Source organism: Electrophorus electricus, chromosome 9, assembly GCF_041902795.1.
Source record: "Electrophorus electricus isolate QZ-2024a chromosome 9, ASM4190279v1, whole genome shotgun sequence".
NCBI classification, from domain to species: domain Eukaryota; kingdom Metazoa; phylum Chordata; class Actinopteri; order Gymnotiformes; family Gymnotidae; genus Electrophorus; species Electrophorus electricus.
In genome coordinates, this window is record NC_137505.1 from 19,632,558 (window position 1) to 19,660,000 (window position 27,443).

Here is a 27,443-nt window from a genome sequence, read left to right on the forward strand (position 1 = left end):
ATGTGTTGAATTTATTTTATTCACTACATTCTAGTTAAGAACAGAGCATTCAGTATTCAACAAGTATACAAGATCAATGTAAATATCGAAAAAATAAAAAAGATCCAGGGCAGGCGAAGACTAACGTTACTTGTTCGTATAGGTAAACGATGCATACATGTTTTATTAAATTGCGTATGTGTTAACGTTTAGCGGAAAAAATACTTCTGGTGAATTATTTTAAACTATATTTTGCTGGACGTACAAAAGCCATGCAGGCCTCCTCCACATCCCCGCCCCCAATGCAAGGCTGACCAAAAACTAGCATGAACAGTTAGTGAAGTTAGCACGCACTAGGCTAGCCGGCTATAACCCTAGTCCTCAAAAACTCTAAAACCCAACTTAGAGCACTTGTCGTTCCGATAAAGAGGTACGTGAGTCACCGCCGCTGTTCGTTTGAAGCGTGTTTTTACGCTATTAACAAACATCGCACGGTTACGCGGTCCGTTTTAGCCTGGGAACCGTTCCCGCTTTTTGAGGTAAAATTTTCGGTTAGCTCGACGCTAGCTAAGCGTCTCTGAAAGGTGCGCACGAGCGCCACATCCTGCTAGGCTAACGGCGCCCAGCGTAGCGGCTTAGCTGCGTGGCCCGTTTTACAAGCCCTTTTCTCAGGTAAACAACCGTTGTGTATTACTGCAGCGAAAGCGCCGTCTAATATTAGACGTCGGTCGTTATGTTAGTTTGCAAAGGAGTACTTTGACGCACGTTAACAGTCAATAAATCAGTAAATAAATAAATAGCTTTACAATAATAAACTAGGGATAGCTAGCTAGCTAGCGAGGGTAGCTGTTGTATAGCTAACGCTATCTTAAGTAACCAGGCGTGTCTCTCGCTAGCTCGTTGTGCACATAAGCTAACCAGCTAACAAAGGCCAGGTAACTAATCAAATACTTTAGAACATCTAAATGTGATTACCTGACGCCCAAACACGTTTATTTTCCACGTAAATCAGACAATTTACAACGATGTACCATCCATTTCTTCAGACCATTTCGGAAGTCTCACAGCACCGTGACTTTCGCCAGGATTTCCGGCTGCTTTTACATTGCCCTTCTGTTGTTTTGTTTCCGTTTCTTCCATTTCCGTTTTAAGTTTCTAGAATCAAAAGTGTGTAGCGATCTTTTAAAAGTTGTAAAAGTCTTTAAAAGTCAGTACTTACATATTTTTCGTATAATATTATGAAACCCAAAACGACTCCAATATGGCAACTGCGTTTGCCTCTATTCGCGCGTCCTCTTCCCATAGCTGTCTTTAGTCAAAATAATAATCATTTTAACAAGCAGTCTGACATAATACTGACCAGCACTGCTCAATGGGTGTTTATTTCCTAATATAATTGTTTGATATGTCTTATTTTTGTTAGTCACATGGTAAAGAATCGTAGTGGGCCTACCGCCCGGACAAGCCTCGGCTTTGCGTGATAGTTACATGGGTTCAAAGACGCCTTTCTACGCTCAGTTGTCCCCTCCTCTTCATGTGTTAACGATTGCCCATAAAACAACAACGGACAAGTTTAGAAGACTACAGCTGATCCAACAACACGCTGAAAGAATTCAACAGGAGTTCTTGCCTTTTGTTTCACTTTTTTGTCAATTAAATTTTTGATTCACTTTTATGCCGCAAATTCTGGTCGCTTAAATGTACTATTAAACGGATGGAATTAGTTTCATAATTACACCGAAACGTATATAGAACAGACAAATGTAATGTTTATTTGTTCTGTATTATCATAAATAGTTTTATTTTCAACTTGACTGGTGTTTCAGTTGCAGGTTGTTCAGATTTCACTGATAAGATGTCAAAAAGTGAGACTGAGGAGATGATTGAGATTGAGATTGATGGACAGGAGAAACAAGAATGCCTAGAAGAAGGGTGAGTGCTGTAATGAATGGCATAATTGTTCTTTAAATTTGTGGAATCCTCATTGGAGAATGGTTTATTGATTAGCCCGAGACCTTATGAATGGTTGCTGTATTCACCAGTCTTGGTTGTATCCTATATTCTCATTCTCTCGGTGTTTGTGTTTTAATGGATCTGAAGGATTGAAGAGCAGACCATCACAGCAGCTGAATTGATCACGCAAGATATTGATATTAATGAGCCTGTTGGCAACTTGAAGAAATTGCTGGAGCCTCGTCTACAGATCGCTCTGGATGGATATGATATCTGTCTGCAGGACATCCAGGTAGGTTCTATAACCATAGAATTTCTCTGGTAATTTTTTAAGTGGGTGAGTTTACAGATTTAATTCCCTTTTGCTTCCCCCTTGTAGTTACATCCAGACCACAGTCTTTTTGACCAGGGGGTGAAGACAGACGGCACAGTCCAGCTCAGTGTGCAGATAGTCACAAAACCAGGCGAGTGCTTTCTTCTCTCTAGTGACTGCTCATGTTTTGATGCAATACAAAATACATAGTGGGGAGAGAGAATGCGAGTCCTGTTACTTGTGAAATATAATGATGTGCTAATGGGGTGGGAGGGTGCCTGTGCTGCTTTAGGCGAAGAGAAGTTGAATATCCTGGAAATAGTGAAGCCAGTGGAGACAGTGGAGGTGGTGATAGATCCAGACGCGGCTGCAGGAGAGGAGGCTCACCTGGTGGAGGATGGGCAGGTGATAGCAGTGGAGCGCGCCACCATTGCGGACGAGACCTCCGAACAGGTGACCCGCTGGGCAGCTGCTCTTGAGGGCTACCGCAAGGAGCAGGTCCGCCTGAGCATCCCCTATGGTAAGTGCCAGACCAGTAGAGTTGTATTTTACAGTACAATTCCAATTACACTTTTCAAATGATTATGCTGCTGCACTAGGTCTTATTGAGCATTTTCCAGTACGTGTTCTAAACACTGATGACCGCACTGGATTTGAGTATGGATTTTTTGACATGCCCTGCTTAGTCAGATTAGGTGCAAAGTAGTGATGGTTTTTAGAGTACCTACTGGCTGTACCCCCAGCCAGGTGTTTCTTAATGGCACTGCTGTTTTTTGGGGGCCAGACCCGGTGCAGTGGACAGCAGATCAAGTCATCCATTGGGCAGTGTGGGTGATGAAGGAGTTCAACATTGAGGAGATGGAGGTGGGTGGCATCCACATCCCAGGCCGCCAGCTGTGTGCTTTCAGCCAGGAGGAATTTCTCCAGAGAGTGCCTAATGGGGAGATCTTGTGGAGCCATCTGGAGCTGTTACGCAAGTGTGAGTATCTGAGAGAGTGCATGTGTATCTGTGTGTCTACAAATGTATTGTAATAACTCAATTAGAATTTTCTATTGTTTTTTTTTTGTCATTCATTTTCCATGTTCCATAACACTGTGTGTGTGTTACATGCCCTATACAGATGTCCTCGCTAGTCAGGAGCAAGGACAAGAAGCCACAGTCACTATTGACCAACGTAAGTATTTTAAATCAAAGACTTTCAGTTTTGCCAGTTTTATAATACACATGACTATCCTATTTTTTTGTAATCGGTCATGAGATTGGCATTAAAGTTGTATTACTTCCATTACAAGGAAGGAAAGTTATCATATGGCCCCCTGCTGTTTTGCATTTAGCATGTGTGGTAACCCATGAGGTAGTTTAGAGTATAGGTTGTAGTTACAAAACATGTTGCCCCATTTGTCACTGTTATAGTGATTTTTAAAGAATAACTGATGGTAAAGGTCATAAATGACATTTTAGAAGCATGTTCCTAATAAAGGGCTTCAGGGGCTATTGAGCACATAATGTTACTTACACACATCAACTTTAAAGACACCTCTGACAAGGTGTTGGTACAAGGTAAATTGAAACTATATCCATCACCTGGCCTGTGGGATATTTCACAGCAGATTAAAAAGTCCTTGTGGTAAAAATTATTTGGATGAATGTGAATTAGGTCTTGCTTTTCTGTACAGCCAGTTAATGTTTGTCTAGTACATGGATGAACTGCAGTTTAGTCAAGGTGCTCACACTCACAGGTTATCTAATCAGAGAGTTCTATCGCCGGCTCCTTTTTGCCCTTAGGGAAAGTGTATTTACAAACATTTTTGAGGTGTGATAACATGTCTAGGCAAAGCACTGCACCATTTAACTTCGAGACTTAGCAAAGCATTTTGCTGTTGTATTTTTGGTTTATGTGCTTGAACTGCTGCAAAACAACCTTTTTTATGAAGGCACCAATTATGTGTTTGTGACACTGAAAGCAGTGGTGATTCCAAATGCTGAATATAACTTGCAGAAGACATGCAATGCATGAAATGCAAACATGTTAAATACATATGTGTATAGTAATTTAATGTGATGTAGGCCCATCTTTTCTGTATTTGAACCTGATTCATCTGTTGTCTTCTTGGCTTTCATTATGATCTCTAGCTGTGCAGATTATCCCTGCTCCAGTGCAACAGGCCACTCCTACAGCCATTAAGGTGCAGAAGCATAACAAAATGCCCAGGGTGCCCCGCATCTCAGGAGAGGAGCGTAGCTCCCCCGGCAACCGTACAGGTACAAGCCCTCAATGCCAGAAGAGGGAGCTGTGTCCCCCCCCCCCCCAATTAGATGACGGTAACCCTCTCAGTCAGTAGTCTCTCTGTATACATGTGCTGAACTGTCTCCCCCCTATCAGGTAATAATGGACAGATCCAGCTGTGGCAGTTCCTGCTGGAGCTCCTCACCGATAAGGATGCACGGGACTGCATTTCCTGGGTGGGAGAGGAGGGTGAGTTCAAACTCAACCAGCCGGAGCTGGTGGCTCAGAAGTGGGGCCAACGCAAAAACAAGCCCACCATGAACTACGAGAAGCTTAGCCGAGCCCTCAGGTTGGTCTTCACAGTAGGGACAATATGATGCTCTTGGATGAAAAATAATAAAGATGAGGTCGAAGTAACTTAATAATATTGCATTTGCAACTTGTATTGGTACTATTTCTATGTACGGATTGCATAATTGCCATAACCCCTTTCTGGCACTTAATACACTGTACCTGGAACTAATTACCAAGTTCTGTAGTGAATAATATATTACTGTTGTTGCCACCATAAAAAAGGAGCATTAGAATTCATGTAAGTGTGGAGTCTCCCTGAGACTATACATTTGTGATGCCCGCCATCTGATGCCCATCAGGTACTACTACGATGGAGACATGATCAGCAAAGTGCAGGGCAAGCGCTTCGTCTACAAGTTTGTGTGCGACCTGAGGACTCTGATTGGCTACAGCGCAGCCGAGCTCAACAACCTGGTGACGGAGTGTGAGCAGAAGAAGCTGGCGCGCGTGCAACTGCACGGGATTGGACAGCCCGTCAACACAGTCACCCTGGCCGCAGCCACTTGCCAGCCTGTCACCACCGTCACTCTGGCCGCTGCCGCACTGGAGAAGGACAGCTGAGTGGGCATGTTTGGCTGCCTTAATCCAGGGAGAAGATATATGGGAAAACACAAGAGGAGGTGCCACAGGGGAGAATGGGACTCTGGGCAGGGAATGTGGGCTGGGAGGGAGTGTGTGTGTGCGCGCGCGCGCGCGTGTGTGTGTGTGTGTGTGTGTGTGTGAGCGCGAGTGAATGTTGATGGACAATATAGTAGGTCCTGTGAGTGGTTTTGTGCGAGATAATGAAATTATCGTTGACCATGTATGGGCTTTGAGTTTTTGTATGCTTCTTCTCTGACTGCAGGGTAGCATTGGCTGCATTTCCATTGTATATACTCTATATGTTTTTTTGATAGCCACAAGGGCAGTGTATTTTGATATTTGTAAAGGATCTGTTCTTTTTTTTTTTTATTTTGAAGTTCCAACTCCCTCTTGGTGAGGTACTTTTAGCTGTCCACCGGGGGGCAATAAAGAGTTAATTTTTGATCTGCTGAATCAAATTTTTTCAAGGCGCAGCATATACACATGCACACTTTTCCCCTATTGCAACTGAATTTCAGACAAGACTGCAAATCTGTATGTACATTCAAAACTTTATTCATGGGATACAGTGTAGAAAGCATCTCCTCAGTCTAAGCCAATGATCTGCATTGAAAGAAACATGGAAAGAAACAGGAGAGGTCAAGAAAGGTGGAGAGCCTTGTCTTTCTTCAGTGCCCCTTACTGACCACATACACTCATCTGAGTCTCCTTGCATAAACACAGCACCTGATTGAAGAGCTTTAGTCTAGGAAGAGTGAAGTCTTCTCTAATGTTTACATTCTCTTCAGGCTTTGAAGTTTAATGTTCACACCTTCCAACTTCCTTCTTTTTCACTCTGCTTTTCAAGCGAGTCCTCCAGGACTCCTAGGACCACGCTACCCACATGCTAAGCACTGTGAGAGTGGAAGAGGGCTGTGGATGTGTTGATCAGAGTGCCTTAATGAGACCCTTCTTGGTGCCCAGCACATTTTCACATGAGCTCGGGTAATGGGAGCCATTTCTTTCGCTCTCCTTTTGGTTTCCGACATGCCTTCCTACCCGCGTAGGGACAAGACAAGCGGAGGAGCGGGAGAAAAGGTGCGGGGCCGATGTCCTGTTCGGTGTTTGTGAATATCACAGACACAGACCAGCGCAAATAGGAAACTGGGATTATAATCCTCTGTCCCACACCGAGTATATTGAAGTGCTGAAGCTCCACTACTTCTTACTTACTCTTGCTGTGGAATTAAACTGATCAGAGGGACGGCCCTTCAAAAAAGACAAACTTCAAAGTGCATAGAATGCCACCAAAACACTTAGGCTTATATTACACGTCAAATTACATAGTTTCTCCAGCCCCATGCAGCTGATGTGTGTGTGTGTGTGCGCGCGTGTGTGCATGTTATGGCGCCTTTAAAAAAAAAAAAAAAGCACTAACTTCATTTAAAGCATGTCTCTGACAACAAAGCTTCAAACCGATTTGGAGTTTTCTATTCTTTAAAATTACATGATCACAAGAAAACACTAAAATGTACAATCCTGCTAAAATCTCTACATGAGAGAGGATACGTGTGGGAGAATCTGAAACCTCTCTGTCGTAATCGCCATGCACTAAATGGAAACAGCTATTTTCTGCCTTATTTCAATGCATTATTACACTCAAAATAAAAAAACTAAACATTCATTTTCATTATCTCCTTAAGTGATATATATGCATTTATATAGTTTATAGCTTTTTTTTTTCCATTTTAAAAATATTTTTCTGGAAAAACAGACCTGGATGGACAGACTGGTCCTGAAATGAAAGCTCAGTGAGGAGTACATTATTGGCTTCTGGCTGTCTTGGTGACTGGAGTCTCAGACTCGAGCCTGGCATGGCTGTCCTCTGGATACCTGGGGCAGACGCCGGGAAGCCAGGGAGATGGAGGAGGGGAGGAGACGATGGGGCAGGAGAGAAAGCACGAGCCCTGGAACAGGCTTAGAGCCGAGGAACCAGGCGCAAGGCTGGGAGGGGGGAGGGACAAACAGTGGGAAAGGTGTCGGGTTTGGTCCAAGGCATGACTGACAGGTGGAGGGGGCAGAGCATAGGGGCATCCAGACAGACAGACGGACAAACAATCATATGGCTGGATGACGGAGAATGACGCATCGGTTTTCTGTGCAAACTGAGTGCTCATCGGTAATTGGATGAAATGGTTGGGTGGCAGGAGCCACACTCATCTCCATGGCAACAGAGTTCACCACTAGTGTGCATGAAGGGCCTGTGTTTTCTGTCCTGATGTGGAGGGGGGAGGGGGGGGGTGCACTGGCTGCTGTAGACAACCTTTAGTTCTGCATCTGCTCAAAGAACTTATAGGTGGGGTTCTCATATCCATTCTGCTGCATCCTAGTGAGGTGGCGCTCTTCCGGGGTCACGGCAGCGTCGACCTGAAAATGAAAGGCATGCAGTGACCCATGTAGACGTGCAATTCATATCGTTTACTACCATGTGCACACAAAGCAGAAAGAGCACCTCTATGACTCCATGGTGGATGGAGGTATACTGCTTCTTCCTCAGCATCACCAGGGTGATGACAATGATGGTTGCTATGACCACCCCTCCCACCATTAGGCCAATGATGGCTCCCTTATTGGAGCCCACATCCTCGGCGAAGAACACCTGAATGGACATGGTGTTCGTCAGTCATCCACTCCTACAAACTCATTCCACTGTTGCCTGTTAAATGCCACTGTATTTTTGTAAAGGGAAACCTCTGTTAAATTCCCTTTATGTGTGCTTTATGTTTCCAGTTTTTACTTCCACACTTCATGCTTTATATTGCTAAGCAGGTAAAGTGCGTTAAGAGTTTGTACCGGGGAACAAACTGTGAGAGTGTGGTTTACCAGTTTCTGGTGATGTACTTCATATCCGGCACTGCGCCTCTCTTCACTGTCCATCCGCACCTCTGGCATTTCTTCTGGTTTCAGGCCAGACACTACACACACACACACACACACACACACACACACACACACACACACACACACACACAATGAGAAAGATAATGCACAATGAATCCTTGACAAAAAAAGATTGCTCAACTGATGTTTAGCCCATAGCCATGATAGAACGAGCACTAACCAGCTCGTGTGGGAAGCCCCCTATCTGGTGCTGGGCGTGCATCTACAGGTTCAACTGAGAACAGCAAAGAAAACAAGTCAATTACCAAACACGTTTCTGTCCTTGGACTTGGCCCTCGCTGGGTCAGTGACTGCTGTTCTGTGTGCAATGATTGACAAAACACTGATGATGATGGCGTTGGTGGTGTGAGCGGCTGTTTCCGTCTCTCTGTGTGATTATGGTACAAGGCGCAGTAAACAAGGCGCTTTAAAGGCCCTGCTGGAGTTGTGCAACTGCCTGTTTGTGTGTGTTTATGGCTGTGGGCTTCAGGCACTGGGTACCATGGTTGTCGGTGTTGGCCTGGTTGAAGCCCTTGGGGTAGACGAAGCCTAGGCCGTCCTGCTCTGGAGGCAGCACGTCCAGTGGGGTGGTGCTGTCGGGCAGGTCGGGCATCAGGGCGTCGTTACCGTAGCTCACCCTCATGTCCGTCTGCAGGGAAGAGAGCTGCTGAGTGACCTCCGCCTGCACCCGCTGCATCAGCACCACTGGGGAAAGAGGAGAGAGAGAGAAGAGAGTCAGTACAGCAAACATAATCTGCAAAACAACCGCCTCATTGCTAGAGTGAGACCCACTGCACCCACCTACTTGGTCCTGGATTTCACCGGCCACCCGAGGGACCTTGTAGAGACTGGCGAGACTTTCGTTTAGGCGTTCATCAATTGCTTGCAGGTGCGCCAGCATCTGTGGGGCATGGGTTAAGAGGTCACACACACTGACTCCACGCTAGGGGGAGACTAAGATGGCCCACCTGGGCCTGGAGGCGGGAGTGACTGACGTACCTGGGGACGGATCTGTGAAGCTTTCTTGGGGTCCACCTTGCGCACATGTTCAAAGTGTTTGAGGGCATGCTGCATGTCCTTCTGCTCCGCGCGCACGTACTTCTTGAACAAGCCGAACACCTGGCGAGGCTGTGTGTGTGGGGGGGGGGGGGGGGGGGGGAAGTGTTACTGCTGTTAGCCAACCAGGTGAGGGCGCTGGTGAGCATGGACACACATACAACAGTGCGATACAATTATAGGCTGTGTGTCTGGGGCTGAGCTTGTGTCTTCATGCATACTTTTGTGTGTGTGTGTGTGTGTGTGTGTGTGTGTGTACCCGGGGCTGGTCAGCCTGCAGGGCAGTTAGGAAGCTGTCTAGTGCCAGGCGGCAGCGTTCATTGAGCAGACTCTCCACCCGAGCGAGGTGAGTCTCCACTAACTGCTGCCTCTCGTTAGCCGCCTCCAGCTCCAGTGCCTCCACCTTCTCCTGGAAATGCTGTGCACGTGCACACACACACACACCCACACCCACACACACACACACACACACAGAGGCCACAGTCCTCACATTAAAACCTAATGCCTGTATATTGCTCTCAGCACTGTCAAACAGATGTACTTGCATGCGTAGGAAGTTTAGGCTCTAAGCCTTAATACACCTAATCCATCCAAGCCAGTGAATTACTGGTAAGCTGTTAACCAGAAAGTTATCAGTGCATTTGTTAATCAATACATCAATAAGCAGTCGCGTTCACGCCGCAGGCACAATAATGACCTGAATGACGGCCTTCTTGTCAGCGCGGGGAAGACTCTTCACCTGCCTTTCGGCTTCACCCCATTCCTTCATCACCTAGATAAGAGGGAGAAAGATGACCCCATTACCTTAGCCACGGAATCATTATTCCTGCCGCCCGTGTCATTCCTCTTCTTCGGTGGTGCTCACCTGAGACATCCTCTCCCTGTGTTTGGCCTCCAGTTGCTCCTTGGCCCTCTGGAAGTGAGTGTGCTCGTTCACAACTCCTGGAGCCTGGAGGTAGTGGCTAACGGAATCCGGAGGACTTGGAGCCAAGGTGGGCACTGGGGTGAGAAGACCCCCAGTGTAAGATTATCCTCATCATACTCGGAGAACACACACTGAGACCATTTTTTTATTCAAATAGGAAAGTTTGAAAGCCAAATTGTTAAAAAGGTAGCAGTCCTACAAGAATGTTTTTTTTTTTTTAAATAAACAAAAAACCACAAAAAACTAAAAGTTAAGTAGAGCAGCAGGCATCATGGCTGTTAGTGGAACAAAGCAGGGTGGACAGACGAGAGCTCTGCCTTCTCAAGCGCCTCCTACTGGACATGCAGACCAATGAGAAAGGGAGAAGGGGTGTATTGTTATGTGTGCTTCCTGTAACCTCTAACTGTCTGTAACCTCTAACTGTGAAGGAGGAGAGTATCTGTGTGAGTGTGTGTGTGTGTGTGGGGGGGGTGGACTATAACCTTTAACGTTTCTGAGTAAGTCAGAGTGAGTGTGTGGAGGCGAGATGGTTGTCTGTGGGTTTTGGGAGCAGTGCAGTGCTGGACGGAGCTGAAGCTGCCAATCTTTCACAGAGGCCAGCTTTGTGCTTAACTGCACAGAAACCTCGGACCTGCGGGCAGCTGCTACAGACTGGTCAGACCAGCCGAGCCACGGCTGCCCTTGGGCCGTGGACCTCCCCGCCCCCGCAGGGGCCAGCCGAGTGTGACAAACAAGAGGGGTCATTGCACAGACAAGCTGCAGACCTCAGCAGGTTAGGACACGAACTCAGTCACCCGCCGGCCCAAGGTCACGGAGGTAGACAACAACGTCACATTCTTCCATCTACAGAAAAACATTCCAGAGCAAGCGTGCGTTAAGGCCGGCGCCCTCCAGGTGGGCACCTCACGCTGGAGTAGTCCATGCCCCCAGTGGGCATGAGGCGGCAGACAGGCAGAGACAGTGGGAGACGAGGCGGGAGGCGGACCATCTCTGCGGGGCGAGGGCGGGGCGGGCGCACTTACGCACGCTGCTGCTGCACACGGCCATGCAGTACTCCTCCGACTCAAAGTTATTGCGGTTTCCGCCGCAGCCGCCGAAGGTGAAGGGCGCGCAGCGGCCCCTCTCAGCCACAAAGTACCAGCGGGGCATTGAGGCACGGCATGGACCCCTGCGCGCTGGGGCCCAGCATGCCTCTGCCCGGGGGAGACACATGTCACACATGTATACACACGTGGTCCAGCACACACATGCCAAAGCTGAAGTCAAGGCCCCGCAGATCCGATCCTAGGCCAAGGCAGACACTGGCAGCAACAGTGTTTAAAATTTACAAGCCACGACCAGGACTGGTTTATCTGCTAATTAATCAATTTTAAATAAATAAAATTTATTTGATATAAATAATCGGGAAATATAAATGTGTCTTTCGTGGCCTCTGCCAGGGACTGGTCCGTGCGCCGACTTTTTCATTTACGTTGTCCTTCTGATCATGGTCTTCAATCTAACTGTTACTCTGACCAAACAGTTTAGTCCTGGCTCATGTAGCGTTCACACTGACATATATATCAAACTAAAAGATGTAAACAAAGGTCATATGGATAGGGTCACATCATGATATGACAGTAAATATGATTTTGCAAATAAACTTCCAACACAGTGCTTTATGAAGAGCTAAAATCGAAGAGCTAATAAAAACATAAAGCAGTGAAAATGGCGTCTGGAACCAGTGTCTTAACCTCCCACGTTCTGCTTTTAAGGTCCAGCTTTACACATTTTTTTCACCTTCACTCTTCTGCTTCATTTGATGTTAGTCCAACATTTTTTGTGTGTATTTTGGCGGGTACAGCGACCTCCAGTAGGAGAAAGGTGCTGCATTAATTAAACACCTTGTTATGAGAAAATGGCACACTGTTCTGGTATCAGAGGTTAAAGCCTTGGGAGCCCTCATGAACAGGACCATGAGAACAGGACTCGAGCTTTGGCTTGCACACACACTCTCTGTGCTATGCACGCACATAACTGGCTGACACACACTCTAACGTGCTATGCACGCACATCACTGGCTCACACACACTCCCACGTGCTGAACAAGACAGATTCGATGGCTCGAATGCACAGATATCGTAAACAAAAGGATCCCTGTTAGGTCATTTGTACACCAAATGTCATCTCCTGTGGATAAAAGCACAAAAGCCTAGAGAACACAAAAGGCTCATTATAATAAGTGAAATATCTGTTACAATACCTGTCAAACACGTGCACAAATGAGGCAGCATAACCGGTTCTGTATATACACACTCAGTTAGTGTGTGGGAGTCCACATGCAACCCTACCTCGGACCACCTCTTCTATAGACTCAGTGGTCGTAGTCGTGGTGGTCGTCATAGCGACGTTTGAGGCTTGCTCGTTGGCGTCATGCTCGCCAGTAGCCTCTTCGTCCTCGTCGTCTTCCTCGTCGGCGTCCTCCACACCGTCACCGTCCTCGTCCTCGTCCTCGTCGTCCCAGGCCTCGTCTTCATCGTCGCCCACTTCCTCGTCGTCCTCTGCGGCGGCGGCGGCTGGCTCAGGCTCCTGCGCTTCTGTGGGGGCTTGCCGGGGCGCGCTGTGACAGAACACATCTGAGTGAAGCGCATTCCCACCTCGGGGAACACTCACTCTGCAGCGTCTGTTAAGACGTTGAAGCAGCTCCTAGAGATGTCTACGATATTTAGCTCCAGCTCTAAACCTGAGCCAGCTAATGAGCTTCTGTAGGAACAGGTTCTTCTGCTGTGAGCACAGGCAAAATCATAGCACATGAGTTTAGCAGGGAATAGGGGTGCCTCTGAGTAAGTGCATGGGCAATGTATTTACATAGCTATGTTTCATGTTTTAATGTCCGTGTGTGCTTTTTTGTGTGTGTGTGTGTGTGTGTGTGCACGCGCGCGCGCACGCACACCCGTATGTGATTGGGTATATGTGGGTGGGTGTATGTTTTTGTGTGCGGTGTGCATGCACTCATGTGCATCTTTGTTCCTCTTTTGCATGGTGTGTGTGCACACCTGTCACCGTACTCCGTCTCGGCACCTCCCCACCACACATCTGAGACATCTGACACACGCTCCTCGCCGTCGGAGAGTCTCTGCTCATCCACGGGGCAGCACACAAACTCCACGCCGCGGAAACGGTCAATGCCGCATGGCAACAGCATCCCAAATTCGTGGAGGTTCATGGACCGATCGCCGCAGGACTGCAGGGAGAGAGGGAGAGAGTTCAGGGAGGAAAGGGGGTTGGGGAGGTGCTGAGTCATCACTGTATAAGAGCTATAAGTAGAAAGACCTCACGGGCTAAAAAGGCCGCATAGGGGTGACTTGTGCAAGAAGCGGACTTCAATTTTCCTAAGCCCATGCGCGGGTACATTTGTGAAACACCTGCAGTAGACTCCTACCTCTTTGGCCACAGTGTGCCAGTACAGGTGGCCTTCACACATGTCCATCCGCTCCTGGTGCAGGAACTTGCACTTATCAGGGACCAGAAGGGCATCGCTCACAAACTCTCCGTCTAGTGAACACAAACACAAATGTACTGGGACACAACGCACGTATCTCCTGAGACTGACGCAAGCACACACACATCCATACACGAAGCTGAAAAATGCGTAGGACTGTAAAGAACTGGCCATGTGACAAAGCAGAGCTCTCTCCTATCAGTACGTGAGAAAGCAGTGATATCATCCGAGGAACATTCTGTTATAGATGGCTCCATTTCCCAGGCAGACAGATGGTGCGCCCCGACAATAAAAGCACATATATCCACCCTAAAGGCAATACTTTAATGTTCCAGATATCCAGGTTAATACCCAAAGAATGACAATGTGCTGTGACAGGATCATGCTGATGGGCAATCCTAAAGTAAATACACACACACACACACACACACACACACACACACACACACACACACACACACACACACACACACACACACACACACACACATATATACACTCACCCAGGCAGCGGTAGGGCACTACGATATGTGTGTGGCTGCGACACTGACGGCGGCCTTTCCTGCACCAGTTCTGTATGCTAACGGGCTGGTTGGCTTCCACTACATTAGTGATCTGCAGGTCAGGGTACACCTACACCAGCAACAACAAGCAGGTTAGCAACATGTGTATCTGAAATGACCCTACCACTACAGTGTTACAGAAATGACCCTGCCACTACAGTGTTACAGAAATGACCCTGCCACTAGTGTTACAGAAATGACCCTGCTACTACAGTGCTACAGTAATGACCCAGCTATGACAGTGTTACAGTAATGATCATGCCACTAATGTTACAGTAATGCCCCTGCTACTACAGTGTTACAGTAATGATCATGCCACTAGTGTTACAATAATGAACCTTCTACTACTGTTTTATGGTAATGACCCTTTTGTTACAGTGATGACCCCGCTCTGCTACAATGTTACAATAATGACCCTGCTAGCACAATGCTCTAAATTACAATACCAGTCACAGGCTGAAAGGCAATGCATTACTTGTACCTACTTGAAGTACTTGAATCCCATTGCTTTGGGTCACCACTTCTATTTAAAATTAAAATGCTGAATGCAATTTCCTTATGATTATCTGCTTATAAAAAAAGTAAAATATTATGCCCTGAAATACTGTGAAGCAAAGTCGTTAACCTAATCTACGGTAATCCCATTCTGTTACATCCATATTAAGACCTTTCTGCTGCCATTGCTCTCAACATTTTCTTCCCATCATTTCCCATTTTCCCCTCTTTGTATCTCCTTGTGCCCATTGCCCGCGCTGTACCTCCTGGCAGTACTGCAGAATGCCTTCTTTGGTGCCAATACAGCTCTTTGTGCCAGTCGGGTCAGGCTCCCACTTGCCGCTCTGGACGTTGATGTGCATGTTGAGTTTCCCGCAGAACATGGCCACCTGAGGCTCGGACAGCAGCCCAACCGAGTCCTCTGACGGCACCTGCCACCCGTGCACAGAGATGGAGAGCTGCCTTCATGCATTCACAAACAACCATTTTTAATTAAACACAGTGGAAGTCAAAATAAGGTGAGCTCACAGTCAGTGTACACAGTCATCTTTTTATGAGGAGTCAGTGTCTATCACCATTGGAGCCTCTCATAACATCACCACAGATCAGTGAGTCAGGAGAAATCGATTGGTTGTTTATATCTACCCAGACAAACTCCATATCAGGTTTCTTAGAGAATGAATCCTTTTGGGCCACTGGCATTGATTTTGTTACCCCAACTGCATGTAGAATTAACTGTTAACATTTCCCCTCAGTGTAGACACCACTGATATAATTTTGGCCATCTATCCAGATTCTGGGTTCATTAACCAACTAACCATATTGTATTTTTCATTAACATACTTATTTTTAATGAAGCATAGAACACTTTAACCAGACACACCAGGGAAGACATTTTTCTCAACTCAAGACCTGTTGATATTTCATGAGAAATATTTATGTTGTTGCTTTATCTTTATTATTATGAACAAAGCAATGTGAACCACCGTTCATGACACTACTACAAAAAAAAGTTAAATAATTGTTTAATCATACTTGCCAATATTAGCTTTTGACAAATATGAATGGATGAAAGCATTTAATTGAAACCTAAATGAATGAGAGCTGAATGTAAAGCAAAGCAACTCTGCAGTAACCATCACCACTAAAACCTGCGGATCCTCTGGATCACGACTCAGGTGCAAGTCAAGAAAGCTGGATCACGATTCAGGTGGAAGTCATGCAAGGATTTGGAACTTGCTCTGTGGTTTTTGCCTTCAGTTTTCTGTTCGTATGGTTTTCCTGGTCAATTAAATAACAGTGTTTGCGTGTCTTTTTTTGGGCTGTTTTAGGCACTGTCCACACATGGGAAGGGGTTGCTGTAAGAAAGTACCCCACAAAGACTACAGGTCAAACCATTTTCTTTTGGTGTGTAAGCAGATGACAAAATTAAAGTCAAAAGATCATCTTGTTAATACAGTGCATTCCATCTCCACAGCTGTGAAAACATACAATTTCTGGAAATATCTGTAATCAATTTCACAGTCTATTTTATTACAATTTATTACAATGAAATGAAAAAGAACGGTGGAACAGAATTGACAGTGTCTCTCTCTGAAAGATTCTTCCTCTGATTGCTGGGTCAGACCGGCACTTATACAACGGCTACTGCAAAACACCACTGACCTTCTTAGTTCTGACTGAAAAGCTTTGAATATGACACCAATTCTCAAAAATGAAGTGTAAGTACAGAAAAGGATATTAAAAAAGATAAGTGTTACACTGTAAAGACCTGAGCAAACAGCTGGAGCGATACAAGCGGGTGGTATGTGATTATTAAAAAAGTAAATGGCAGGAACAAATGCGCTGTATCTGAGTCTGAACAGCTGAAACCAAATTTCAAGATTCATGACAAGCTTGACTATTAATGCTGGGTGTTAAAAAGGGAATGGTTGAATATAAGCCCAAAGGACTGCAGTATCAGACAGAAAGGGTGCATATCAGCAAAAACACACGAGCACACCTGCAGGCAACAGCCTGAAATATTATATTACTTCTAGAGTTTTAAATGTCGGTGCCTTGCAGCGATTTGAAAAAAATATGCGCACAGTAAGTGAAAAATAAAGATGAAGAAGGGTAAGGAGAGGATTCTAGGAACGTAAAAGTAAACAGTAAGTTAGTATAATGGTGCCTCTGGTTTGGAAGCTAAAGAAACAGAACCACTTTGGAACCTTAATAGTAGTCTAGATAAAGAGTTAAAGATTTTAAGTGCTGTAACGATTTATGGTACCCTAAACCCTAAGCTTTTTTTAATAAATATGACTATAATTAGCCAACGAAGGACAATAAAATAAATAAAAGATAAGTGTAGGCACTGAATAAGGCATACATCAGAACTGTCTAAAGCTATACAGCACATTTAGTATCAGACATGTAGGTGACGCAGCAAAAATAAATGCAGAAATGGAAAGTCTACCAAGACCAAAGAATCACAGATGAAAAGTAAGGAGCAGAAATGGAGGAGCAGTCCGAAAGGGAAAAATACTGCACGGACCCGTCCTGCTAAATCTGACTACTCCGCTGAGAATGTTCTCCACAGAGAACTATGATTAGCTGAAAAGCAACACGAGCATGTTGGCTTGATCATACCAACGTAATTTTGTAAAGGCATAAAGAGAAACAGGAACACACCAAACAAGCAAAGAAAGAGAAAGAGTGAGTGAGAGAGAGAAAAAGAACAAGTGAGAAAGGGATTATGATGTGTATCTCTTGTGTATCTATGACCTGGCCTTGACCTTGACCTTAGCTGTCACACTATAGCCCCAGCAACTACTCTCCCCCATACACACAGTGTTCACTGTTTAACAGAACTCAAGAGATTATGGCACTATTGTTTCTGTCTACCTTTTTGTTAAGACTAACAAACAAATGAAGTGCTGCGGTTGTCCGTCTGTGTCTGTCTCTGCCTCTGGTCCATAGAGTCACACAAATGGGACGGCGATGCAAATTACAGAGAAATCCCAGGCCCAGTAAGCCACTACCTCTTCTCATATATCACAGCGCTTTCTCCAAGTAACAAATAGCATGGTGACTGGTGCAACCGAGAAGTCCCATATTACATGGCTGACTAAAAAAACACCGTTATTGTGCTTACCGCAAGCCCACAGCGCTGTTCAGTTAATTAATAGTCACACATGTTAAACAAAAGATGTGGGACTATATTCAGTTATAGAGTTTGAAGATCTACATATGGTTTAATCAATAAGTAGAGAAATGAGAAAGTGGCAATTGCTTGTGCATAATTTGTGCAAAGATCTCATGAATTTGCTGTAAATTACCTGTCTGTATGCTTGGACTGTTTGTTAGCACAGTCATATATATAGAATATGCTATGATAATGGAAAATCCAAATTTGAATTTGCTTCCTTTATTTACAGTAATGATGTTGCAAACCTCAACTAAATGAAGGTCAAATCCACATAGCTGTTGTATTTTCTCTATTGTCACATTGTTACATCTTTACACTGACATTCTTTAAACTGTATAATAGTTATTTAATTAAACTACAATTTACAATTCTGCTTTAAATTATTTAAATCATTTTAAAAGATGCATAGGACTCTTTAGCAGAATAAAGGTGATGATGAACAAGTCAGAAAGGCAGCTCAATAGTTTGCTGCCAAAAGTCGCAAAGTGTCACGACATTGAATAATGCAGAGCATTGCTGAGCACATGTTCACCAAGATGATTCTGACACCTCGCCTCTGCAGGCAATCTATAAACATACCATTTATAGAGACCTCAATGCAGAACCATTTGATGTGTTTTCTTTTTTTTTTTTTGGCCTGTCCCTTTTTTTGGGTGGAGGCCTTTCAGAATGGTACTGTAAGACCACATGACAGCATCGTCTTTAAACCATAAACCTAATGCTACACTTACACCAGTGCTACCCATGCCTGGCTCCCAGAACGCAATGGTCCACATATTGGCTGTATCCGACCTCCCACCACACCTGACACATATACTGAGATAGACTTCATCCTAACCCAAAAATCATGTGTCATGGAAGGAGCATGAAAGCTTGCATTTCTTCCAGCCAGATGCAATTTTTTAGGCTCCATGCATTCAAATCAGCAATGAACCTCACCAAAACCCACACATGAACAGTACAAGTCGTCTTCGTTGCTGTCTGATTTGTACTTCACATGTGGTATCTGTGCCAGTAAATGGATTTTACTTTGCCATCAAAAGATGGGTCTTCCCTTATTTAAATGCCTGTTTCTAAAGCTTTCACATGCACAGCCTTACACCTAATGATTTCTTATAACCGTGCAAATGTGGTCTTCATAAAAACGTTTAACCGATTTAATTATAGTGCAGCTGATACCCAATGTTAATTTTTTTTATCACATACATGCGCAAGGCTTGCAACACCTCTAAAGAGCCAAACAGGTCTTGGCCATGGCTGGTATATATTACACCTTCAGTAACGACCTCAACATCTATAGACCTATTCACAGATAAACAGAGAAGGCCTGTTTCTGGGCATAGTCATCCCAGTTGCCTCTAGCACTGCGCTGCAAAAGGCCGATTGCGTTAATCGAAGGTATCAAGCAGTAAAAAATGTGAAAGTACAAACTAAAGTTTGGCACTAATGCAAGCAATTTAATATAATTTGCCAAGGCGTAGCTACGTTAAATGAGAACATATACCGATGTTATTTTCATCTCTTTCTCAGACATCTAATTTTGTAGCAATGTGTAACTGCAACTGTACAGTAAACTTTAGTATTTAAACTGAGTGCATGTTACACATGATAAACAAAAAGACTACTACATACTGTATGCCTGTTTCGACTCCGCGGTATCGCTGAGGTTGCACATGGGCTTACCATCGCTTGAAATCAATAAACCACTGCTTAAGAAATGTCAGGCATAATTTCTTAAATAATATTTCCGTCAAAGTCGCTGCAAACGAGCCGCGCGTGCTGATCGCACTCACGCTGCTGTAGTTAAGAAAACGCCGCAGTTCGTCGACGCCATCTTGCTTTCTGTCAAGCAGCATCTCTCCCAGTCCTACACAGCGCTCTCCCAGTACCATTCAAGCAACTTTCCCAGTACCATTCAAGCAACTTTCCCAGTACCACACAGAACCATGAGCACGAGCCCGGTGCCATGTAGAACCAGGAGCACGAGCGCAGCACGCGTTTGTCCGCAGAATTCCACGTCTGCGCTTGTATGAAAAATACGCCAACCGACTGACGAATAATCCACGGGAATAAACGAAACACGAGAATTAACGCTAATAAAGCCGAATTATTAATTTGCGATATTCACAAAATCGTGATGTTTCGCGTCGTAACCCAAATTCCTCCCAAGTGCCGCTCATCTGGAAGCTGTCAAATGTATATGACCTTTACATCTGTATATTGTGTTAATTTTCACATCTCTGCAACGAACAAGGGAAAACGGTAGATCGGCATTTTCGCCATTCGTCCGTGACATTTACATACAATACGATGTGCAGGAGAAATGGGCTCCTAATGTGTAAAGCTGTTTGTGACCAGCAAGAGTCGTAAAATAGATTTCACGTTTTTTCAGGTCAAATAAATTAGTTGAGTCACGCTTAGATGTTTGTACGCCAAAGGAGCACTGATGCAACGTACCGTCCCTAAATTATGTCTGTCAGCCCCGTTATTTCTGTGCAGCCAATATCTAAGCCCCTACCTAACATCATCCGAATGTATTCTGTTCAGTAGAATAAAAACGTAGCAATCCCAGTACACGAACATCACACAACAAAAGAGACTACCGGGGCATGCAATGATGCCAAATACTGACATGCAAACTGGAATCGAAAACATCTGATGTCTGCATGTCTACATCATGCATGCAGGCCTATTTTCCACGCTCCTAGAACGCCTTTATAGAAAAGGAAGAGGGTGAAGGGCTCTCTCGCAATGTTAATGCCTTGTCCTACCTCGACAGCAAGCGACGAAGTCGCGACTATGAACAGCAAAAACGCTGTGCGGTCGCCCATGCTGTTTGCCCTATGGCAGCACGTCCAATGCGGAGTGTGTCAGGGTTTCTGCAAGCAGCGCCTCGCTGATCCGAGTCCCGTTCTCCCCGTGGCTGTTACTGCTTTATGAGAATGTGCGAGATGCCAAGCTGTACAGCAGCCCCGGCGGCAGTCACCTGACCAGACGTCGACAGACTGGAATGAGGGAGAGCGGGAAAAGATGGAAGCGATGTTTGGAAATGTGATGCGTTTCTCAGGTATCAGTGGTCATTAGATTAGCTCCAACTAAACTTAGGTTTACCAACTGTGGGGTTTCATAAATTAAATGAATGCTAAGCTTACACTAATAGAGAATAATGCGCAGAATGGAATAGGACTAATGCTTAAATGAATAAAATAATTACTGTATGTCCAGACATAAAAGGAAATGCCCTAGACGTGCATATGTGTGATTACGCAAGAAGACATGTGTACGAGACGGTCAAACAGGTGACGGCTGAGATGGAAAAACACAAAAGCAGAAGTGGTGCAAGGCGAGAAAAACTATAAGTTTGTCTGTTGCAAAGTTATGCTTTAGATCTCACTCGCACTGCGTTGTGAAGTGACATCTCCAGAGCTCTTCATTAATAAAAGGCCACAGGGTAACGCACTGGTTCCTGTCTCTTCTTTCCTGCATCAACGGACACGACACAACTTTATACGAAGTCAGCGTGCATTTAAAATTGAGGGTACAGTGCGGTCTTCTGAACTGAGAGTGATGTTATCCCTGGGAACTCTTGGAGCCCATTTCTCTAGCTCAGGGGTTACAGAGGTATTAAAAAAGAACAGCATGTTTCAGACATTCATAATAACATAAAATATATCTGCATAATAACAAGCATAAAAACACATTATTCAATAACGTAAAAAAGCATAACTTTTTTTTTTCACTCACTGGGGCAGTTTATTAGGTCTAGGCTTACCTACATTTGTGCCTTTTATATCTGTAATTGCTTACTGAAACTTGTGTCGACCTGCGCAGTTTTTCTGCCAGCATCCACCCAATTCTTTACTGTGCTGAACCACTGCTGACTAGTTTATGTGTTTGGTCATTCTCAACAAAGCAGTAACACTGACATGGTAGTGGCCCTGTAGGGGATGTTGGCTGGCCTTGGTGTAACCAGGTATATCAAGAAAAAAATCTCAGACCATTAGTAATCCTGTTATCTACCAACTGACCATTCATGAAGAGTCGCAGGATGACAGACAACACAAACCATACCTTGCAAAAAATGTGGTGTATTGTTGAACTGTACACTTACAAAGTGTTTATAATAAATAACTGCTTCTTCTTTGAAGTATGGTCACATAATACTTTCTCAGTTACAGGATGTTTTTGGTGAGAATGTCAGGTGAGATTCATTAAAAATTTAAAAACTATATCACAGATAGCCTCTAAATTTACATCTATGAAGATTGTGCTCTTTTGGACTGAGATCAATATTGTAATTCCCGGGATCTGTTGGAGCCACTCCACCACTAACATTGGACAAAAAATGTTTGCCATTGCCCAAACTCGTCATAAACCATGTCTGTATGGACCTCATTTTGAGCAGTGGGGCAGAGCCCTTCTGCAGCACCAAAAGCCTTCACCAAACAGTTGCACCAGGACATTAATCCTCCACTACCATTTTTTTTTTTGTTGGAACTATGCATTCTGGTAGATTTATATTCTTCTGACATCCGCCAAACCCAGATTTGTCCATCAGACTGTAAGAAATTAAAGTGTGATTCATCACTCCAGAGAACATATTTCCACTGCTCAAGAGTCCAGTCAGCATGCGATTTAACACTCCAGTCAATGTTGGGCATTGAGAATAGTGACCTTTGAATCATGTGTGGCTCCTGACACACAGTTCTTGTACAGTCAGTCTGGAACTCTGTACTGAGTGCCGCAATAAGGTGTTGGCGATTTTTATGTGCTACATACTTCAGCACTCAATGACCCTGAGTGTGAGTTTGCATAGTGTACACTTTGTGGATGATTTGTTATTGCTCCTAAACACCTCGGTTTTATAGCAACAGTACTTACAGTTACCTGGGGCAAATCTATCAAAGCATAAATTTGAAAACTGATGTGGCAAAAGTGCATCTTATGATAGTGCCACATTTAAAGCAATTTAGCTATTCAGTATGGCCCATTCTACTGCCAAAGTTTGTCTATGGAGCTTACATTCCTGTGTTTTATACACCTGTTGGAAGTGGGTGTGGCTGAAATCCCTGAGCTCAATAAATAGTAGGAGTGTCCACATTCTTTTGTCAATATAATGTATATGACCACCTTCTGCCTTTTAGAACAACTTCCAGGCCTGCTTGGCATGCTGTTGTGAGCTGGGTGTTCTTTGAAGGATAAAAGGCAGAAATCTTATTCACAGTCTTATTCTCCAAACAAAAGATCAGTCATATTTCTATCAGGTGATCCTGAATTTGCTTAGTGTGTGTGTTTGGGGGGTTATCATCTTGGGATATGGGAGCATCATGAAGGAACATAGATTGGTCCTATAAAAATGCTTCCTAATCAATGACAGTGACATGTAGAGCATTGATTAACCCTAATGTTTCCCATGAGTTGAGTCCACCACTATGTTTAACACTTGGCAACAGGCATTACTGGTTGTTATCCACATATATGGATACAGTCACAAGGCTGAAAGACAACTGTTTTCAACTGTTCAATGTCCAGATTTTGTGCTCCTTTGAAGGTTCGACATCACTGTGCTTTTGTGTGCATGTGGCTTCTAAATGCAGTAAACTCCAGCTTTGTGACTGCAAATAGACAATTAAACCCCAAATAATTAAACCTAGACAGTTCAAAATGTCTTTAGAAACTTACATTTACTTGACACCAGCTTCTTACATTTACTTTTTAGCCATTTAGCTGATGCTTTTATCCAAAGCGACTTACAATTATGACTGAGTACAACTTGAGCAATTGAGGGTTAAGGGTCTTGCTCAGGGGCCCAACAGTAGCAACTTGGCAGTGGTGGGGCTTGAACCAGCACCACTGAGCTACCACTGCCCTCTCTTGGTGCAGGGGGCATGAGTTGGTTACTTCTGAGTTCAGGAAGAAGTCAGATGGCTTGAGTGTAAAATCTGCCCTTTATGTGGCTGCTGTTGAAGTGGATGTTTTGGTACTGTTGCAAGATGGTGCAAGCAGCCTTGAATCACTCATTCTCCTCAGTTTCTTGAAGGTGTCGTGTCTGACAGGTACACCAAATTAGACTTTCTAATATCACAATATATAGAATATATTGGGTTGCATGATATGGAAAAAAATATCCTACTGTGAGAATATTGAGGCATATTGATTGTGATATACCAATATGTGAAAACACAGCAATGAATATATTATGATGTTAATGAGTGGTCTGCATTATTTTTATCTAAGTTATTTATGTTTGTGTGTCACATGAATGTCATGATTTATTAAAACATATTACCAATAGTAAAATAAATAAATAAATAAATAAATAAATAAATAAATTTAAAACATTTATATATATATATATATATATATATATATATATATATATATATATATATATATATATATATATATATATATATATATATATAAATTATTTATTTATTTATTTATTTTTTCCCCGATTTGTTAGAGCGTTTATTAGCATATTACAGCCTTTTTGCAATATGTATTTCGGAGGCCAATATTGCAGAAACGCTTAACAAACAGTATACTGTGTATTCTTATAAGCCATACACAGAACTTAAGGCAACAGAAGTCAGTATAGTCTGCTGCATGTTAGATAAAAACACAATACACTAAGAGACTGGGAAACAAACAAACAAATAAATGGCTGGACTAGACCTTTAGCGCCATCTTTTGGTATAAATGCAAAAATGACGCAAAAACGTTTATTGAAATTTCTAAGTGCGAGAGGAAACGGCGCTAGACACACGCTGTGCAGACGCGTGTATCCGGCGACGCGTGTCCAGCTGATAACTTAAGGGTCCCGGAGCACGAGCAGGCGTAGAGAGTGCGCGCGACCAGGGAAGTGCGCGTACGCTAGGCGCACGCGAAGTTACACTCGAGACAAACGCACCAGGATTCTTACGCAAAAATGAACATTTCAAGGTAATGATTACGCACAGTTACGTGTTTTCTTTGGGACAGTAATAACACGACATTGGATTCATTGTAATTGTTGCGAATTCTGTCGTGTCCGCTAGTGAAAGTTTTGCTACTAATTACAGAGTTTGGGTATGATCGACTCGGAATGAAACCGAGAGTGAGAGACAGACCGCGGACATTGTACAATGTTTTTGATTGTGATAAAATAATATATTTACTCGTTTATGTGGTTAAAGGTCCACGCGAAACAGTTCGCTTGGAAGTAGGTCAAATTGGCCTGATTCATGACATTTGAACGGAAGTGATTATGTGCAAAATTCTTATTGGTGACTGAGTAAAATTACACCCACATACTTAATTACAACTTTTGTTATATCGGATTTACACCAAGATGACACCTAGAATGCTTATTAAAGGCTAGATAATTGCTTTTGTGGCAGTTATTTTCGATCCATTCCATTAGCGGTCAGTGCCGTTTTTTGTATACAGTTATTTATTTATACAAGTCAACCTAACAGGGACGTTGATGTGTAAAAACCAACACCACGTCTGTGCCTAAAAAAACTGCTTAACAAACGTAGACATGCCAACATATTGTGAGTGTCACTGCTATGTGGTGAATGGTCCAATAGTACTAGTGGTCTTGGGGTAAGGAACTACTGGTAAATAACGCAGAAGTTGGCCTGCACTTGGACTACAGTGGGTAATTGTGTACTTATAATATGGACCTGTAAGGTAACTTATCAGTTTACTTTACAAAGATTATTTGCAGTATAAGATGATGTATAAGATTATCTACAGTAAAAGATAATGCCCTCAGTAACACATTTTTTTCACTGGAGTTTAGCAATATTTATTTGACAGCAAAGATGTTACTGTGTAAATAGTTGCATCTGTTAGAAGTAGACTGTATAACATCTTAAGACTAGCTTGAAGATACGTTAGGAACATCTTAGTGAAATGTATACTATCAGTATCTTCACCTGTAATAGCATTTTTTAGTCTTTATGCTGATCCTGGCTTTACCCTTAGGCTTTATGTTTGGAGCCTAGGTTATGTTATGTTCTAACACCTGAAAAGAATGGCAAGAATTTCAAGCAGGTCACCAGATGAATAAATGATGATGACATACTTGTGCCAATGTTCTTAATTTTTTTTTTTGATTGTGATCTATGATTCTGACTGGACCATATAAGCATAAAAGCTTACTTGCCCCTTTGCCATGGGAACAATTGCTAGGTGTTCTTTATAGTCGGAAAGGCCAGGTCTTCATCACTTTGGTTGCAGTTGCATCTGTATACTTGGCTTGTGAAACTGCAGACTGAATTTGAAATTTGCCAGATCTACATGTATTCCAACTGCCCTGTTGTTTTTCCTTTTAGGACTGTTGTCATTGTGTGCTCCCTAGTGATGACACTCAGGGGTAAGTCTGTCTCTGTGCATCTGTCTCTGATACTAGACTTTGGATAGTTTCACTGAAGTCCAGTTGTTCCTGCAGTGACATGTGAATTCTGACAAAAATACTTTGTGCATGTGTCCAATTATTAAAGGAATATATGAGATAAACACTTTTATACTTTTACTGACCCAGTGAATGAAATGTTTCCTTTTTGCTGCATGTGTCACAGATAATTGCACACAAGTCTGTCCTTTGTAGTGAGCACTTATTACAATGCATAGTTGTACTAGGTGGATCCCCATATAACTGAATATGATATAGTTAGGGTTGATTGATTATTGCAGCAAATTTATGACTCAGACTTGCCCCTTTGTATTTTGCAAAATTCAGAAGCTCTTTATTGACCTGGTAATGATTACTCTAGTTGTTTACCCAAACCTAAATTCATATAAGGTGTGTGTTTGTGTGTGTTTGTGTGTGTGTGTTTGTGTGTGTGTGTTTGTGTGGGTGTGTTTGTGTTTGTGTGGGTGTGTTTGTGTGGGTGGGTGTGTGTGGGTGGGTGTGTGTGGGTGTGTGTAAGAGAGAGATTGTGGTAGTATGCAGTCCTTGTGGTAAAAGAAGTAGCCCTTGTGATTAGAAACCTGTAGATTCTGTTCTTGAACTGAGAAAAAGAGGAACTGAAGTGTGACGACAAAGTCAGGATATTAACAAGCTGATGAAAGCGGGCAGGTTTCAGTTCTTCTTTTGTCATGTCATTAGCATTATATTCAAAAGATTATTTACCTTCTACTTTTATTGTCCTAAATGGCTATTGCTGATAATAATGTATTATAAATACTGCCATAGAACTGTATGCTTTAATAGCATTTCTGGTTGCATACTACCGCACTATAAAGAGCCAATAATGATCATTCAAACCAAAGAAACCGATGAATGAAAATGTACAGTCAGCTTGATTTACCACAATATGATGTTGGCTGGGCAATGAGCAAAGTTACATTTGTGTCATCTTTCCATATCCGTTGTGCAAAGTTGATGGAACATAATAGCTGAATTGCAGCCTAATG

At 43.6% G+C, this 27,443-nt stretch overlaps 3 protein-coding genes across 9 annotated transcripts in view; 2 read left to right on the forward strand and 1 right to left on the reverse strand.

Moving 5' to 3' along the window:
• Nucleotides 1–283: 283 nt before the first annotated feature.
• Nucleotides 284–5,853, forward strand: LOC113567945 (GA-binding protein alpha chain). 3 transcript variants are annotated; one of them, XM_035523065.2, is made up of 10 exons: nucleotides 284–409; nucleotides 1,806–1,911; nucleotides 2,080–2,224; nucleotides 2,312–2,396; nucleotides 2,538–2,765; nucleotides 3,030–3,224; nucleotides 3,367–3,420; nucleotides 4,380–4,508; nucleotides 4,630–4,822; nucleotides 5,127–5,853. In XM_035523065.2, the coding sequence occupies exons 2-10, from the start codon at nucleotides 1,835–1,837 to the stop codon at nucleotides 5,386–5,388; spliced, it is 1,368 nt and encodes a 455-aa protein (XP_035378958.1). In that variant the 5' UTR covers nucleotides 284–409; nucleotides 1,806–1,834; the 3' UTR covers nucleotides 5,389–5,853. The 3 variants fall into 3 exon arrangements, with proteins under 3 accessions (XP_035378958.1, XP_035378960.1, XP_035378959.1); XM_035523067.2 differs by having other exon boundaries at nucleotides 292–409; nucleotides 1,812–1,911; XM_035523066.2 differs by lacking the exon at nucleotides 284–409 and adding an exon at nucleotides 463–651.
• An 89-nt stretch (nucleotides 5,854–5,942) lies between these two features.
• Nucleotides 5,943–21,013, reverse strand: LOC145659240 (amyloid-beta A4 protein-like). 4 transcript variants are annotated; one of them, XM_081720508.1, is made up of 17 exons: nucleotides 20,807–21,012; nucleotides 15,112–15,279; nucleotides 14,294–14,423; nucleotides 13,731–13,843; nucleotides 13,345–13,532; nucleotides 12,640–12,908; nucleotides 11,332–11,502; nucleotides 10,250–10,383; nucleotides 10,082–10,156; nucleotides 9,644–9,802; nucleotides 9,328–9,456; nucleotides 9,130–9,229; nucleotides 8,830–9,033; nucleotides 8,510–8,563; nucleotides 8,272–8,363; nucleotides 7,901–8,047; nucleotides 5,943–7,815 (listed from the first exon to the last, which is right to left on the reverse strand). In XM_081720508.1, exons 1-17 carry the CDS (start codon nucleotides 20,864–20,866, stop codon nucleotides 7,714–7,716), a joined length of 2,295 nt encoding a protein of 764 aa, XP_081576634.1. In that variant the 5' UTR covers nucleotides 20,867–21,012; the 3' UTR covers nucleotides 5,943–7,713. The 4 variants fall into 4 exon arrangements, with proteins under 4 accessions (XP_081576634.1, XP_081576635.1, XP_081576636.1 ...); XM_081720509.1 differs by lacking the exon at nucleotides 8,510–8,563 and having other exon boundaries at nucleotides 20,807–21,013; XM_081720510.1 differs by lacking the exon at nucleotides 11,332–11,502 and having other exon boundaries at nucleotides 20,807–21,007.
• A 3,818-nt stretch (nucleotides 21,014–24,831) lies between these two features.
• The window catches only part of LOC145659314 (uncharacterized), a 5,558-nt gene continuing 2,946 nt past the window's right edge, over nucleotides 24,832–27,443 (forward strand). For both annotated transcript variants that reach the window (XM_081720979.1, XM_081720978.1), the window contains exons 1-2: nucleotides 24,832–24,980; nucleotides 26,360–26,400. In XM_081720979.1, the coding sequence (XP_081577105.1) occupies nucleotides 24,967–24,980; nucleotides 26,360–26,400 (55 nt within the window). In that variant the 5' untranslated portion in view covers nucleotides 24,832–24,966. The remainder of the gene's footprint in view (nucleotides 24,981–26,359; nucleotides 26,401–27,443) is intronic.

Coding starts and splice junctions, on each gene's coding strand:
- LOC113567945 (XM_035523065.2), top strand. CDS start 1,835: ATGTCAAAAAGTGAGACTGAGGAGATGATTGAGATTGAGATTGATGGA. Junction 1,912..2,079: donor CAAGAATGCCTAGAAGAAGG/GTGAGTGCTGTA, acceptor ATGGATCTGAAG/GATTGAAGAGCAGACCATCA. Junction 2,397..2,537: donor GCAGATAGTCACAAAACCAG/GCGAGTGCTTTC, acceptor GTGCTGCTTTAG/GCGAAGAGAAGTTGAATATC.
- LOC145659240 (XM_081720508.1), bottom strand. CDS start 20,866: ATGGGCGACCGCACAGCGTTTTTGCTGTTCATAGTCGCGACTTCGTCG. Junction 15,280..20,806: donor CTTCGTCGCTTGCTGTCGAG/GTAGGACAAGGC, acceptor CACGGGTGGCAG/GTGCCGTCAGAGGACTCGGT. Junction 8,364..8,509: donor GGGGCTTCCCACACGAGCTG/GTTAGTGCTCGT, acceptor GTGTGTGTGTAG/TGTCTGGCCTGAAACCAGAA.